Source organism: Mauremys reevesii, linkage group 2, assembly GCF_016161935.1.
Source record: "Mauremys reevesii isolate NIE-2019 linkage group 2, ASM1616193v1, whole genome shotgun sequence".
Taxonomy (NCBI): Eukaryota; Metazoa; Chordata; order Testudines; family Geoemydidae; genus Mauremys; species Mauremys reevesii.
Window position 1 is genome coordinate 101967157 of NC_052624.1, and position 16510 is coordinate 101983666.

Here is a 16510-nt window from a genome sequence, read left to right on the forward strand (position 1 = left end):
TGCTGAAGCAGTTTTCTTCTCTGACTTCACTAATTTCCTGTTAGATCACTTCAAGAGTGGAAGGTACAAAGTATGGGAAATTCCTAACACAGACATGTCCATCTAAGGAGGTATGTTCTGAGCCCAAGCTCCGGACAAAGTTGCAGCAGCTACAGGGCTATTTTTAGCACTGTAGTGTGAACCTGAGTCCACAGAATACGTCAAAAGTCTACAAAAACATAAAATAGGAAATTTTAAATTTAAGAACCCATAGACAACATTAATTTAATTCACAAAAATCCACTAGTAGCATCATAAAAAAATAAACACTCTAAGAAACCCCTCTGATAAGGGTGAGAACTTAACTGGAGAACCTTTAAATGAAACTCGAATAAAGCCACTTTCAAGCCTGACATTATAAGTATCCCTGTTGAACTAAACTCCCAGTTTACAAGCGAGGAGCTCATGGCGGCCATGTGGCACCACAATATGGCCCCATACTATGAAGCACTCTGCAAGCCACTTGACTGGCAGATGTACATGGAGCTGTTGAATAAGATGAAAAAGGTGAACGAGGAAGAGTTGAAACGTCTTGACAATGAACTGGAAGATACTGAAAAGATCTTGGGGGAGAGTGAAATCCATGATGCAATGATGGCCAAGGCTGAATAACTGTGCCGAATTGGGGACAAGGAAGGAGCTCTGACTGCTTTTCGTAAGACATATGACAAAACTGTGGCACTGGGACGTCGTCTGGATATTGTGTTCTACCTTCTAAGAATTGGTTTGTTTTACCTGGATAATGACCTCATCACACGGAATATTGAAAAGGCAAAAAGTCTAATAGAGGAAGGAGGAGACTGGGGCAGGAGAAATCGTCTGAAAGTCTACCAAGGTCTTTACTGCGTAGCTATTCAAGATTTCAAACAAGCAGCAGAACTCTTTCTTGATACAGTTTCAACATTTACATTCACTACACAAAACTTCCAAGTCAAAATGAGTTTCTAACCTGTACCATACTCCTTGGTTGAACATCAACTCCCTTCTTAACTTCCAAACTAAAATGAAGCCATCAGCCCTGAATCAGGCTTTACAGTCTAAAAAGTTGTGGCCAATCAAATCCACTTCCACTTGAGCTAAAAAGTCTCACAGTAAACAGTAAATGTTATAGTCCTTCCCAGCTTCTAGAAAATGGCTGCACATGAGAGAATGAAGGGCCACCTGCCTAATTAGTAAAGCCGTGCAGGCATGGATTCACTAATTAGGTGCCGGGACCCTGAAGAAGATGCACATGTAAGGGGAGGTGGTGGCCTTGTGGGGGTAGTAAGGAGTAGGTGGGAGGGGGAAGTGGGGTGAGAAGAGGAGGTGGGGGGAATTTGGGAGAAAGAGGCTACTTTCCTCAGCTCCAGGGTTGCAGCTGCTGGGGAGAGACTCCACTCCTTCCCAGCCCCAGCTCAGGGGCTGCCGTGGTCGGGGAGAAAGGGCACATCCATTGCATTAGGAAGGTAAGACTACTGATATTAAAATATGAGTTGTGTGCTTTTATTTGTAGAACAAAAAACATTAAGTTTTTTTTTTATATAGCATTTTAATCCAAAGCGCTTTACAATAGTTAGCTAACGGTACAAACAACATTTGGAAAGATCGTTAACTGGTCTGTCGAGATCCCCGGCATTTTTCAAGTGGTCCGCGAAAAAAAGTTTGAGAACCACTGTACACATAATTAATAACAAATAACGTTACCTGCTTCACCCTTTCGTGGACTTTTCTGTAAGATATCCATGCCGGCTACCATGGAGTGCTCCCTCAAAGCTTTTTGCAACTGATATTAATAGTGCTTTAAGCAACCTTATTAGCGTGTTCTGGATTGTAGAGAATCTTTTTAACAGTAAACTTCTAATTAAGACAATGTATGTTTGGCATTTTGTGGAAATATGCAAAACTTTGACTTCCACTAGTATTCTAGCCATCTCATAAGCACACTGAAGTCAACTCAAAGTCACCCAAAGATAAACAGAAAACAAAACGAGTAAAACTTGAATTATGCTGTGGTGTTTTCAAAAAGAAGGAAAGCCCTTATGTTCTTTATTAAAGAGCAGATCTATGGCCCTTCTCGGTTCAAGCAGCAGAGGATTCTATAAACTCCAGGTAGCTACGCGCACACTATCTGCACAATCTGTGAAATTAGACTGGCAGTGCTATTTGCTTCGAGTTATGGTATCTAGTAGAGTAGGGTTTGGTTTTGTGCTTGGTACTACTCTGTATGAGTAGAGGGATCAGAATTTCGCGCACTGAGTTGTGAAGGAGTTTATCATGAAAAATGTGTTGCCATTCACTTTGAGGGGGAAAAAACAATCCTGCCCTCCTTTCCCCCCCAAGATCTACAAACAAACAGAAATGCCATTAAGTGCAGGGCCTCACTTTGCTTAAACAATAACACTTAACATCTCAAAGTTGCTGCTTTTGAGTAACCATGGTTTAATTTCCAGAGCCCCACATTGTTTGCACCATGCCTAATGGACTTACTGCACTCATCAATTCCACATCACTCTTCCATTCCCAACAAAGTGCTACTAAATCCCACATTATAACAATAAAGTTGCTAAACAATACTAGTTTGCATTTCTATCGCACCCTCCATCCAGAAATTGCCAAGGTAATTCACAAATGCTAATTAACATAAGACTAGTCTACAATACAAAATTAGACAACCCAGCTACTTCGCTCAGGGGCGTGTGAAAAATCCATACACTGAGAGACTTAGGCCTGGGCTACACTACAAACATATGTCGGTGTAACTGTGTCACTCAGGGTGTGGAAAATCCACACCCTTGAATAACGCACTTATGCCAACATAACTTCCAATGTAGACAGTGCTATGTTGATGGGAAGGCTTCTCCAATTGCCATAGCTGCTGCCTCTTGGGGACATTTGGAACTTAGGCTTTTTGCTAGATTAAAAAAAACAACAACAATTACAAGGATCAAGCATCAAGATAGCTCTCTTGAGGTTCAGCTTAAAGGTTACAAGCAAAACAAAAGCACTTGGGGTTAGCACAGAGTAGTCCACAAGCCATAAAGAAATAAGAGATAAACCTAATCACGTCTTCCTAGACATTTCCTGATCTACTTACATACCTGGGGTTTCAAATGAGTAGTTTCCAGGTATGATCTGATGATTTTCATACCTGGCACCAGCTTTTTACAGCAGTTCCAGCCCTGTCCCTGCTCTGTCCCCTCTCTCTGGAAAACAACAACAGAGAGACAAAGGGGATGTTTTTTTCCCCAATTTTAAAAAGTTCTAGCCTTCCCATTGGCTTTTTTGGTCAGGTGCCCACTCCCTTCCTTTTACCTAGGGACTTTTTTAACCCTTTACAGGTAAATCAAGTAGAGAACAGCTACTAACAGGGATTTTATGGCTAACTGACTGGCTGGCTGGGTGTCCATAAAAGGGAGCTCCCCCCCCACCTTCATTTATCACACCATCTGTGAAATTTGAGAGATGGAAGCAGCTAGCAACTAGATGGGATTTAAATTCCAATGAAACAGAGGCAGTGATTATCCTCGCATGAAAGCAGGAGGCAAATAAAATAGAAATACAGAAGTGGAATCAGCTAGTACATTAATGGGAGACTATTTGAACCCTCTGCCTTTCAAACAGGAAATTCACACTAATTTGAAGGGCATGGGAGGTTAAAGTAATAAATTTACCATTCTTTGTGCTGCTCACAGGAGCAGAAAGTTTGAAGAGTAGGAGGAGACCAGTTGGGAGCCAAAGTAACAACCAGGACCCCTCCTCCCCCTTGGGGCTACCCATCACTACAGATAAGACATTGGTTTAGGTTCACTGTTTATGCAATGCAACAAAGGTGTGGGAGTAGGGGAATTAGTCAGTTGGGTTCAACATGCAGCCCATAGAAAGCAGCAAAGCAATGTTTCCTTTGGGGATGATACCCTGCTATTTTCTGCTGCTCTCAATAGAGACTTGCTTAAGGTAATACATTTCCCCTCTCCACCCCTCGGGACTGTTCCTGGTCCTCAAACCCTGCCTGCTAACCAACGTACTAACCTGCTAACTAATCAGCTCTTTTGATATATCATTATACATAGACACAGTAAGTTTATGAAGTGATTGGGCATGGACATTTGTCCTCCTCTCTTGGCCTCAATCAATCTCCCTGGGCCTAAGCATTCTTCAATTTACCAGCTAGGGACTGTATCTTTCTCCATGTCATAATTTTTAGTGGCTTGCATTTTTATTTGCTGACCATACTATAGGACACTATTATCATTGTGTGACCCTTTCCTGCATACAAATCTCACAAATTAATCACTAGATACCTGTTTCTGTAGACATTAGTTCACGCTGTTTTATGTACAATGTGTGCATAAAATCATGATAAATACAAGCCCAAAGGACAAAATTAGAGGGAGACTATTTTAAAAGCAAATTTACTTGGCTGGCATGATACCAAAGAATTGGGGGTAAAGTTGGTCCTAATCTTGCTGCTGGATCCAAGTGAATGGAACCCCATTGAAGTCAGTGGGGACAGGGTGCCTACGTTTGCGGTTCCAGTTGCAGGATTGGAGCAATAAATGGAGTAATAGTAATTAATGGCTCAGTATTTGGTGGTATTAAAATCCACTCCTACTATGCATCAACAAGGAAAACCTACCGGCTGAGGAAGATACCGGTCGGGTCTTGGTGCTATTGATTTCACCTGGAATATTTACTCCGCTCCCATTGGTTTGTTAGATCACATCTCAATGTTGTATGACTTCCTGTAGCATATATCACATACCTCAATATTTCATGTAATCATTGAACTTGTTAAGCAGCTGTGTAAAGTCCAATAATTTGAGTGTGTGCGCGTGCACATTTAATGATAACTGGCTAGATTTGCTCCTGGATTCTCCTGATTTTTTTTTTTTAAATATCACTTAATTTTTCTTATTATTCATTATATTGCCTAGATCAGCAAAATCTTCAGAACATAATATTAATTGACTCCTAGATCCCATATGCAGGTTTTCATGGAAAGATTTTAGTAGTGTGTTTTATGTTCTATTTTTATATCTGAACAGAATGTTTGTCATGCAACAATACTCCCATGAGATATAGCTGTGCTGGGAGGCTTTTAGCAATTGGTACCTCTATCTTTGGGTGGTGTTATTTTTTAAGTTTGATTTTGATCAAACCTGTTTAAGTATAACATAATGATCAAAATCTCACTAAAGGGGGGGCTCAGACTTACAATTTATTTGTTTTACCTCAAGGGACATGCATCCTTTTGTCTCTTTTTCAAAACAGAGTATTACTAGTTGCAATGTTATTGACTTCAGAATACTGAAATTCAATACAGTAGGTTATACACAGAGAGGCAAACAGCAATAAGTTTATCTGTAGAGTGAAATAAAATTGGTGGGGAGAGATAATGAAGCAGTACAACAAAATTACCACTAGAGGGCAAGCTACGAATGTCATTAGGACTAGGTTAATCAATATATGGACGCGCACACATTTCGAAAGAGCTTATAGATGCAATATAGTTTTGTGTACTAAAATCAGAAGAATAACCACCTACACTTCCCCGCAGAAATAACCAAGTAAAAATGATAATCAATACAGTAAGTATCAGTAGCATTACACTTGTTCCTGCATTCTGACCCAGAAAACTTCCTTTTAACTTAATTTGTGGCTTTTCTGGCCAGTGGGGGATAGAAACATGTTGGAAAGGCCAAATGTGAGGAAAATGAGATATTGGTTAATTTATTTCAGGCTGTGTAACATGAGTATTTTATGGCAGGTATTACAGCCACACATCCTCCCAGTGGGCTCAATCCTGAAGTTCTTACTAAGTCTGCAAGATAATAATCAGGAAAAACTTCTGTTCCTAAGTAACTAAAGGCTTTTATGCTCCCCCCCACCCCCCGACCCCTAAAACCTGTTGTCACAAGATGAGGCAAGAGCCCAGTGCATCTGTGCATGGTCTGGATTATTTGTTCCTTGCCCCATTTCAAATACAAAAGAAAAACCACTTGAGCGTCTATGCACTGAAAATCATTCACACCATAAAGCAGCAACTGTGAATTCCACCAGTTACCTGCCTCCTCAATCCTTCTCTGTCTCCACAAAAAACACCACCTACCTCCTTCCTCTGTCCAAGAGATCAGTCCAAACTTTTAGGTAGACTGTTAGAGAGAGGTAGCAGGCACATCTGCTTGTATTGCAGACAATGACTCCTTAGGACAGTGGTGGGCAACCTGTGGCCCGTCAGCGGACCGGCTTTGAGAACCACTGCTCTAAATGGTCTCCTGTATGTTGCAGGAACATCGAACTGTCTACCCATGCAGACCACAGCAGTGAGCCAACTCCTACAGGTGTGAAGGACCTCAGGCCCTGGAGCATGTGGGGGTGGTGATCCTGCATTGTTATCTTTTGTCATCATCTTCCAAAGCCTTCTCTTTCCAGTCTTAGCTGGAAGAGTTCAATCACAGCCAAGCAGGGGACCATAAAGAACAGCCAAAAACCAAAAGGTAAGTGATGATAGCCTCTACCCACACACTTTCCCAGCACTTGTTAGGTCCCCTCTCTTTCTTCTGTACTCCCTGCACACAAGAGCATTTTTTTAAATAAATGACTAGTATGTTCACCTCAGATCATTGTGTGTCCTGCTTATTTAACTCACCATTTATTGATGGATGGAAGGAAGGAACAAGGGGCAGCCAGTACAGTAGACTAGCTGATCCCAGTTGTTAACCCAATGTCTCACTGAAAGGCTCTGGTGTCCAGTCTTGCCTCAACTCATTGACAAGCTGAGCTTGTAGCAACAGAAGGTAAGTCCTCCCAATGTATTATCTGAAACCCCAGAGTCATCAGTTTTTAGGGCAAAAGGGAGCTATTTTTCATGAACAGGGACAAGATGTTTTTACAGAGAACCTTAGTTGAAAATAAGCCATGTTAACAGTTGGCATGAATATACAAGGCAGCGTAAGTCCTGATACCCCTACTCACTAAAGCCTCAAATAACACTATATTGCCTACTCTTACAGACCAGCAGCTGAGACAATCCAAATATAAACATTCTATATAGACTCTTATACTGCACTCATCTAAGGGCCCTCTGGGGGTCCATTAAGCCATCTGACCAGCATCTGTCTCATTTGTTCTCTTCTCCTCCCCAGCAGAAGTGTGGCCAATATCTTTTGCAATTTTTATATACACACAGCTGTGTTTCTAGTAAAAGGCAAGATCAAAGAAATGCACCTTGCCCATGGAGTGGAAGGTGGTGAGGCTTGTGATGGCCCTTCATTCCCAGGGGGAGTTTATTTCAGAGTCTTTACCCTGGTCCCCCAAGAAGCTCTCTTTGATATGCCCACGTTGCTGCCTCATCTAAAGAAACCCCAAGTGCTTTGAGCTGAACTTGCGTTTATGCCCACCTATAGCATGTTGGAGACATTCATGTTACAGCTTCTTCGCTCACCTACTTGCTCAGTTACTGAGTGCAGTGAACAGCTCTATGTAGGAGCTCCTACAATTTCCCTGCCCATGACACTAGAGGGGCCAGCTTTCCATATATTTTCACTTTAATCCAATATATAATCAACACAAAAATATAATATCCTTGGGAATCAAGTTCTTACAATAATTCTATAAATATATATAATATAAAATATACAACAACTTATTTAAATATTATAGACCAAGAGTCCATCGATGCACAAAATCCCCACTCTTTATGCTTGTTTCACTCTTTGTAGGCAAGGCCTCATAGGGCAGAACTGCTGAGCTGTAGAAGAGTATTCATGCAAGTGCTGGAATGAAGTACTGAAGGGAAACCTCCTCATGAAGCAAAATGAAGTGAACAATCCTTTTGCTCACAATATCTGTAAAAGAGACATCACAAAGGCAATTGGAAGGCTGGCACAAATACGTAACACAGTACAACTTCTATATAGGAGAGGCAGAAGCTCTGTCACCTTTAGAGGAAAAGCCAATTTCAGCATAATGCAGCAGTGATCCAGGATCTTCCTCTCAGCAGGGTCTAAACTTGTACTGAATGTGATACAAAATCCTACACCCCATTTCTATCTGCCTGTGGCTGTAATACACATTTAGGGCTCAACATACAAGAGCAGTGACTGTGTACATTGATAGCATACATCATCCACTTAAATAGATTTAGAAAAACAGCCTTGAACACACTGGGAAACCACTTGAGAAAAGAAAGGGTAGCAAGGATACCTAGGTTATTTTCTAGAGATTTGAGAATTTTGCCATGGGGCAGGATTGGACTTTCCAATGACACAGAAGCTGCGTAACTTTGACAGCTCAAATTTATGTGACTAAATGTTCAGAAATGACTAGTGATTTTGGATGCCAATTTCAGACACTTTAAAAAGGTCTGATATTGCAGAAGCTGGGCTCTCAGCACTTTCTGAAAATTAGGCCCTTCTAAGATGTCTCCAGCTGGCCTCTTAAAAGCTGAAAAAAGTCTGAATAAATTTCTCATGAAGTCAGAGCCATTGAACTTACTGCACAAGGCTTTCGTGGGATTTACTTGCTGCCCAGCAAGTAGCTGCAGGAGCTTCCGAATGTCTATGCGTGCCTCAGCCATGCTTTCCGGATCTCTGTCTTGAGTAGAATTTTGTGAACCATCCTCTGATACTAAAATGATATAAAAAAGACTTTGTATCAAAAGTACACTCACAAGATGAATATCAGCTCTAGTTAGTATGTACTAGTTTATATGTAAATGGGTTATCATTTTAAATGCCTTTTCTCTTACAAAATTAACTGCAATCTTGTCACTACTTTATTAAAACTCAAATGCTCCAAAAACTAAAACTGTTAAAAAAAATGCCAACATCTATTTTATTTGAATTTAAAATTTGTTGACTATATGATAATTGTTAAAACATTCTGAATTATTAACAAGATCAGCCCTTAGAGTGATATTTATCAGTACCAAGTAAGTAAGATAAAACAGATATCTGGATGGGGCAAAGCGGGAGACTTACCCCATGGAGGATTTCCAAGACCTTTAAAATGGGTCGTAACAGACACTAAATCTGTTTCTATTTTCAAGTTCATTTCTCCGTTTAAATTTGCTTCAAGCACCTACAATACAAGTAAGTCAGTCATTTGTCAATCACATTTTCACCTGAAAATAATTAAATTAAATTTAAATGTACAACTCATACAGTTTACATCAGCCTATCTCAAAAGCACCAAGACCAATATGAGCACATCACACTGATAATGTTTTCACCCCTCAGCTCAAAGATACTACACTCTCCACAAACTCTCTCCTTACTTCTGAAATGAGTTCAAACCCCTAGTCAGCAAGCCAAGGTCTAAAACCTTGCAGCTATTTCACAGTGTCTCACTCTCTGCAACAGCTATGCTCCAAAGGGACAATGCAGCAGGAGATAAATAATGTAAAACTGAACTCCTTAGCAGGGGTGTTCAGCCATAACTCAAACCTGATTATATTCTGATCAAATACAAGGGGTAAACTTTTCAAAAAGTGCCTACATGATTTAGAAGCTTAAATCTAATTTTCAAAAGTGACATGCACTGAAGAGTCGAAATCCAATAGATTATGCCTCACTGAAAGTCTAAGTTCCTAAGTCCCATTTTCAAAAATGCAATTTAAGTGCTTTTGAAAAGTTTAGTCTAGATTTGGGTTTTCTTAAGGTTTCACCCAATAACTATCTTTACCATGACTAACATTTGATGGGGATTAGAGGAGAAGAGAAAGAAAAGTGGGGTGGGGTGGGAGGAGCTGGCATTGTGTAGTAGCAGAGAAATTCATTCACTCTCCAATATTTAGAGGTCACAGCTGTTGTGTTTGGCTCCTAGATACCACCTTAGAAAAATGAAAGGGAAAGGTGGCTGCAAGTCAGTAGTTAATTAAATGATCCCTATCCCGTGCACACAGAGACTGATTTGTCACCATTTAAGCAGATGGAGTGTTGCCATTTACTCTAATGTGGGTATTATCAGGACCAGAGTTTTCAATATAACGTGAGACCCTTTGGGATAAAAGGTGATAGACGACTGTAACTTTACAGAGCTTCTGAAAAATTTATGTCATTGTCTGGATCCTTCTCACAATGCTGATCACACTTTTACAGACAAAACAAGATAACCCTGCCCAAGAGAGTTGTAAAGAGGATAATTCTAGATACGTTTATCCTTTTGAAAGTGAAAGACTACGTGAGAAAATTTTCAGCAACGATGAGTTTTGTGCCTAGATATCATCTGAATGACTGAAGTGATGAGCTCCTACCACTGTAATCAAAATAATTCTTGTTATCCCCATAGAACTAAAAATTTTCTGTAACACAAACTCTCCTAATAATACTGTTTCTAATATTATGCAATTCTAGAGCACTTTCCCTCCAAGGATTTCAAAGCACTTTAAAAACAAACAATACTTAAGGCACACAACATTCCTGAGTGGAAAGTAATGGACATGCAAGGCTCATTTCATCCAACACTGATATGCTGCTATTCCTAGTATGGAATGTGACAGACCTTTAACAGCGCTCAGCAATGCTAACCAACCATTTCGGTTAAGAAATGAAGATTACAATTTATAGCTGAAATGTTACTAAGAGAACTTAGACAGGTCAAAAGGTAAATCCTAAGCCCCCAATTCTGGAAACACAAACATATGTTTAGCTTTGTGCCAGTGAATATTCCCATTGAAATCAATGAGACTACATACATTCATACATTTAAGCATCTACATCAGGATTTGCAGGATAAGGGGCTCAGGTTGTTTTTTGATCAATAAAACAGCATTAACCTGTTTACTCTTACAATCCAAGTAGGAACTCAATTTTACATCTCAGCTGAAAGCCAGTATCTGTGGCATCACATTTCTCTCTAACATCACACTGAAGCAACGGTTCAGTACTGATTCAGAAGGAAAAGTGCTACTTACCGGGAAGTGCACAGTGCACTTTTAGGCCCTGTAAAATAACAGTAACACTGAATCCCATCACTTTCTGCAGCATTTGGATGTTCTTCGGAGGCTTCCCACAGAAGTACTAACCTGGCGCAAGCATGCTTAGCTTGCAAGGTCTAACAAGGGCTCACTACGCAAAGGGAGAAGGAAATATTCTACGTAAGGGATGCAATTGGTCCCTTTTTCAAGGCACTAGGAGAGAGATTTTAACTTACAATGCAATTGCTGAGATTTTTCATTCTTTCCACAACACTCTTCATGGTCTTCAGCACTGGCAAGTAAATACTGACCTACAAAAAACACAGCAACTGTATTTAAAAATAAAATACACAGCACTGTGATATAACATTTCATGAAGTGAAATAGATGGGATAGGATACTTCTGTAGTTATCAAATGCATATTCAGCAAGGACTGCACAACAGAATTGAAATAAATCATTTAACTACCAAGGAACAGAACACTTCCCTTACCAGATCACATCATTGGTTCATTCAGACCAGCATGCTGCCCTCCCAGCAGTTCACAACACTTGAGAAGGAGCAATTATTATATACTCCTTTCCCCTTATGTCCCTAATCTCTGTTATGTGTCAACAGCAGAAGGTCTAGCCCAAACAACTTTTCAAAATATGCATCAGAGTTTCTGTTCCTCAGTGATAAGCATTCTGATGAACTCAGGAAGGGAGGGCTTTGTTATAACAAGAAACATCTAGAGCTGAAGGGGAAAATATTCTGCACCTAGTAAACTCAAAGTAACTTAATTATTCTGTGGAGTTACATTGGTGAAACAGAACACAATTCATCCCAGTTATTTCCAAGCCACATGAATTCAAAACCCCATTAGTTTCCTCTTGTTTATGAAAGGTTTTGTACATCTAGTGTAGTAGACATGGTGAGCAGACAGACAAAAACTACATACAAAATGTATTCTCTTTAGAGCAGTTTAAACTACATATAAAATGTATTCTCTTTAGAGCAGAGGTCTTTTTCTTACATAGCTGTAGAGCTCATGACAAAAAGAATCTGTACCTTATAAGAATACAGTCATACAAAATAATGTACTGGGCTGCTTACTGTAGAGTAAAAAATGCAAATAATCTGATGATAGCTCTGCCAGAAGTTATGTGATCTCTTGTATCCAGAAAAAGAAACATCTATAATGATATCTGCGATCTACACACCTCATAGTGACAATAATTGGGCTACTTTTTCAAGCGGGGGGAGGGGAGGAAATATTAAACTTTAAAATATATATAACAACATACGCAGCTTATAGTGTTTCACCCCAATCCTGTGCATTCAATAGTGACTTTAAAAAAAAGGTTGCTTACATCAAAATCTGGTACACTGGGCTCTCGGAAATCATTCCACAGTCTTCTGGGAATAACTCCCACTGGAATGTCATGTGTCACAATGCGACTACTGCTCGATAACGAGGGCTTGAGAGAGAAAAATAAAAGTTCTTGTGGTTAAGGAGCAGGATTAATAGTCAGGGAGACCAGGTTTCTAATCCTGGCTCTGCCAGGTATTTGTGACATGCCCTGGACAAAACACTTAAGCTTTCTGTGCCAGAAAATGGGCATAATTATACTTCCCTTCCTAAAAGGGATTTTGCAAGGCTAAATTAATTAATGTTTGTAAAACAACTTAGGTGTTACAGCAATATAATGTAATATTAAAATCCTCAATGGGGCAAATCTAAATTAAAAGAAAACAAAACTAAAAAAGCCACAGTTTTGCCCTTTTACCTTGTGTAATTTACTGATTTCAATGGTAATAATTGGAGATATACCAATCTCCTAGAACTGGAAGGGACCTTGAAAGATCATTGAGTCCAGCCCCCTGCCTTCACTAGCAGGACCAATTTTTGCCCCAGATCCCTAACTGGCCTCCTCAAGGACTGAACTCACAACCCTGGGTTTAGCAGGCCAATGCTCAAACCACTGAGCTATCCCTCCCCCCTGAAGGAATGCAAGAGGTATATATCAGGGTAAAACCTGGCCCAGTGGATGGAAAGAAGAATGGAAGCATTTGCCATTGCCTTGTTGTTACTCATTCTGTAATATTTTATTCTCCCTTTCCCTTCCTGGCCAGTATCACCCACATTATACTAGGTGCTTTCCAAGCATAAAAGAAGGCATGCCCCGATCAATATAGTTAAATTTCCCAGCAGCATTTCAGACTATTCCAAGAAAGGAGATATATGAATTTAAAATCAGCTATTAGATTTAGGCAACAGCACGATATTTACTACATTGTTCCCAAGGGCACTTAAAAAGCATTTCTGCTCTTACCAGTTCCACAGCTACTGTGAGACAGGGGCAGTGCTTGTTAGTCAATTTGATTTTCACCGTCTTGGCATTCTGGGCTGTTTTTAAAGCTCTTGATAGGTTTTCTGGTGTCAGCTCCAAATAAATTTCATTGTGTTCTGCTGCTACTCCTTCCATCTGAAATTCATCAAAGAAGTTCCCCTTTAAAAAAAAACACAAAAAAACCAGAGGGGAGGAATGACAGGAAAAACTGTTTAAATTTAAAATACGGCAAGTCACAGTAAGCAGAATTAAAGTATTGTACCATATATTCAGAACTGACTGTCTACAGGTTGAAACTTCCCTCTGCTCTGTGTGTTCTGTATGTTACAAAACAGACTCTGCAGGCATAAAGGTCCAGCTGTGTGGACCCTATGCAAATTCAGTGCTTAACCTATTAACTTCAGTCTTTTACATGCCACCTGCCATTAATAAACAGAGAGGTTAAAACATTCTTATCACTTGTGCCACTACATACAAAATCTGAGCCAAAATATATGTGAAAGTCACCCTAGAAACAGAAAAGTTCAGCCATATGAAGACACATTCTCTATGGGGAAATTAAGAACATAAGGAGGGTCACAGTGGGTCAGACTAATGGTCCATCTAGCTCAGTATCCTGTTTACCAACAGTGGCCAAGTTACAGATGCTTCACGGAGAATAAACAGAACAGGGCAATTTATCTACTGATCCATCCCCTATCGTCCAGTCCCACCATCTGGCAGAGGATTAGAGCCACTCAGAGCATGGGGCTGTGTACCTGATCATCTTGGCTAATAGCAATTGACAAACCTATCCTCCATGAACTCATCAAATTCAGTTTTGAACCCAGTTATGATTTAGGCCTTCACAACATCCCATGGCAATGAGTTTCACAGGTTGCTTGCACATTGTGTAAATTGAACAGGCTCGGTCTATTTAATCTCTCCTCATATAGAAGCTGTTCCATACTCCTAATCATTTCTGTTGCCCTTCTCTGTACCTTTTCCAATTCTAATAGATCTTTTTTGAGCTGGGGCGACCAGAACTGCAAGCAGCATTCAAGATGTGGGCATACAATAGATTTATATAGTGGTGGTATGATATTTTCTTATTATCTATCCCTTTCCTAATGGTTCTTCACACTGTTAGCTTTTTTGATTGCTGGTGAAATACTTTCCTGCAAAAGTCTATACACCACTGAAGTCCCTCTTAAACCTTTAGAACAGCCACCTTAGTTTTAAAGACATTGAGAGATGTTTCATATACGGTTAATTATGCAGTATCAGCCTATTTCTCTGGCACGTACCTGACTTAACTCACACCACATGCTGACCCCTCCATTTGCCACTTTATCAGTAAGGATGAAGTAAAGTTTGTCCACTGTAAGGCGTAGAGTGCACGTCTTAGCTAGTTTGGCAATTGTATTGATCACACCTATGGGATAAAGTTTCAATAAATGACTTCCTAAAACTTCTAGCACAGGACAAAAAAACTTTGCTTGCAAGGTTGTTGTTCTTTCCAACTGAACTGCAAACATTATTAAACTAAATAAATCAATGGAAAGTGGGAATCCAAGACTTCGATATTTTGTTAAATTCTGTTGTTTTGGTTTACCCCCGCACTCATCACTATTTTGTTTGGAGACACAAGGTGGGTAAGGTAGTATCTTTTGTTGGACCAACTTCTATTGGTGAGCAAAACAATCTTTCAAGCCACACAAGAGCTCTGTGGTTCAAAAGCTTGTCTCTCTCACCCACAGAAGTCGGTCCAATAAAAGATATCACCTCTCCTGCCTTGTCTCTAATATCCTGGGACTAAAAAGCTACAACTACTCTGCACATAATTATTTTTTGTCTTATGATCTATCTCCTATCCTGTCTGACATCTAAACTGTGAGAAATCTGTGGTAGGAGCTATCTTCTTTATTTTTTGTCCGTATACTGCTCTGCAAGAGGCCCACTTGTTTAGGGTTCATAGGTGCTAACATTACCACAAATAGTAAACAAACACACAAACAAACAAAAGTGGAAGATTACAGAGAAAAATCGTTGGAACATAGGAACAAGGCACAGACTAATGGTCTATGGGTTTTTTTTAATTCTTATTTTATTTATGTATAATTGTGCCTACATGTTACAGTGCAACATGCCCTGGAAATATCTCACATGGACAAATATTCTCAGCTCTACCACTGAGCTGTTCTGGCAAGTTGTTGCAGGGCTCTGTGCCTCAGTTTCCCCATTTGTAAAATTAAGACAGTGACACCTTTCTTAGTAACGGCTTTTGGGATACAATGTGCTATGCAAGGGCCAGGTGTTATACTGCCCTGTAAACAGGCGTTGAAATCTGTCTTCTAAGCCAGACACTTTAGTTGCTTTGGATATAAAGCACTCCATGGCCTGGCCAGCAGCAGCCAGGAAGATGAGGCTTGTGCTTGCAAAGCAGCCCCGGGTTCCCCTCCTCACGCGTGTCGCTCTATGGGGGTGCATCGCTCCCCGCGGTGCAGGGCGAGACTAGGGGATCTGGCGGCACATATCGCCGAGATTTTAACTCAGCGGGCATGAGGGTTTGTAATCTCCCGCCCAGTCCATCTCCCAGCCCCCGCCACAGCTCACCCTGCCCCTTTCCCCACAGACAGGCTCCCCTCCCGTCCCCAGGGTCCCTCCCACCCCCGCTGCTGCAGAGCCGCTCTCCGGGGCCCCCCGGCCCGGCCCGGCCCGCTCACGGGTGAAGTGGTTCAGGCAGGCGACGTCCACGATCTTGGCCCGAAACCGCATGGCGGCAGCCGCCCTGAATGTGGAAGCAAAATAAACCCGCCCCAGCTCAGCTTCTCCGGGAAGTCCGGCCCCGGGCAACCCAGTTCCGCTTCCCCTTCTCCTACCCTCCCACCTCCGCTGCCTCGTACAGCGTCAGCGTGCGCCTAACCCGGTGAGAGCGTAACAAAGGGCTTGATTCGGGTGTGAGTCCGGAGTTACTCCATTGGGTAGGTCAATGGCGCTGAGCTGGTGTAAAAGCAGTGCCAGCGTGAGCTCAGGATCAGCAGAAGAGAGGGGGTGTTTCAGAAAGAGCAGATCACGCACACAATGCACTCCCCTACTGTGCCTGCTGCTGTAGAAAGGTGGTGATGATGTTACTACTTTCCTTTAAAAAACAATGGACAGCTAAAGGAAATAGGGAAAAGTTGGTATCAAATATTAACAGAACAAAAAAACTACCCACATAAAAAGGTAGGAGTTGAACAAAAAAGAAAACCCAACCCC

At 40.9% G+C, this 16510-nt stretch overlaps 1 protein-coding gene and 1 pseudogene across 2 annotated transcripts; one reads left to right on the forward strand and one right to left on the reverse strand.

Annotated features, from left to right (window-relative positions):
• Positions 1 to 444: 444 nt before the first annotated feature.
• LOC120397274 lies at positions 445 to 987 on the forward strand (annotated as a pseudogene).
• A 2436-nt stretch (positions 988 to 3423) lies between these two features.
• On the reverse strand, positions 3424 to 16157 carry HUS1 (HUS1 checkpoint clamp component). 2 transcript variants are annotated; one of them, XM_039527463.1, is made up of 8 exons: positions 15976 to 16157; positions 14557 to 14684; positions 13253 to 13405; positions 12290 to 12397; positions 11173 to 11247; positions 9000 to 9099; positions 8515 to 8646; positions 3424 to 7865 (listed from the first exon to the last, which is right to left on the reverse strand). In XM_039527463.1, exons 1-8 carry the CDS (start codon positions 16025 to 16027, stop codon positions 7783 to 7785), a joined length of 831 nt encoding a protein of 276 aa, XP_039383397.1. In that variant the 5' UTR covers positions 16028 to 16157; the 3' UTR covers positions 3424 to 7782. The 2 variants fall into 2 exon arrangements, with proteins under 2 accessions (XP_039383397.1, XP_039383394.1); XM_039527460.1 differs by having other exon boundaries at positions 3428 to 7865; positions 13253 to 13429; positions 15976 to 16151.
• Positions 16158 to 16510: the final 353 nt, after the last annotated feature.

Excerpts from the sequence above, each read along its gene's own strand:
- HUS1 (XM_039527460.1), bottom strand. The coding sequence starts at position 16,027 with ATGCGGTTTCGGGCCAAGATCGTGGACGTCGCCTGCCTGAACCACTTC. Across the intron at positions 12,398-13,252 it reads TCACAGTAGCTGTGGAACTG|CCCTCGTTATCGAGCAGTAG; the intron begins GTAAGAGCAGAA and ends TTCTCTCTCAAG. Across the intron at positions 11,248-12,289 it reads CCAGTGTACCAGATTTTGAT|GTCAGTATTTACTTGCCAGT; the intron begins GTAAGCAACCTT and ends TGTTTTTTGTAG.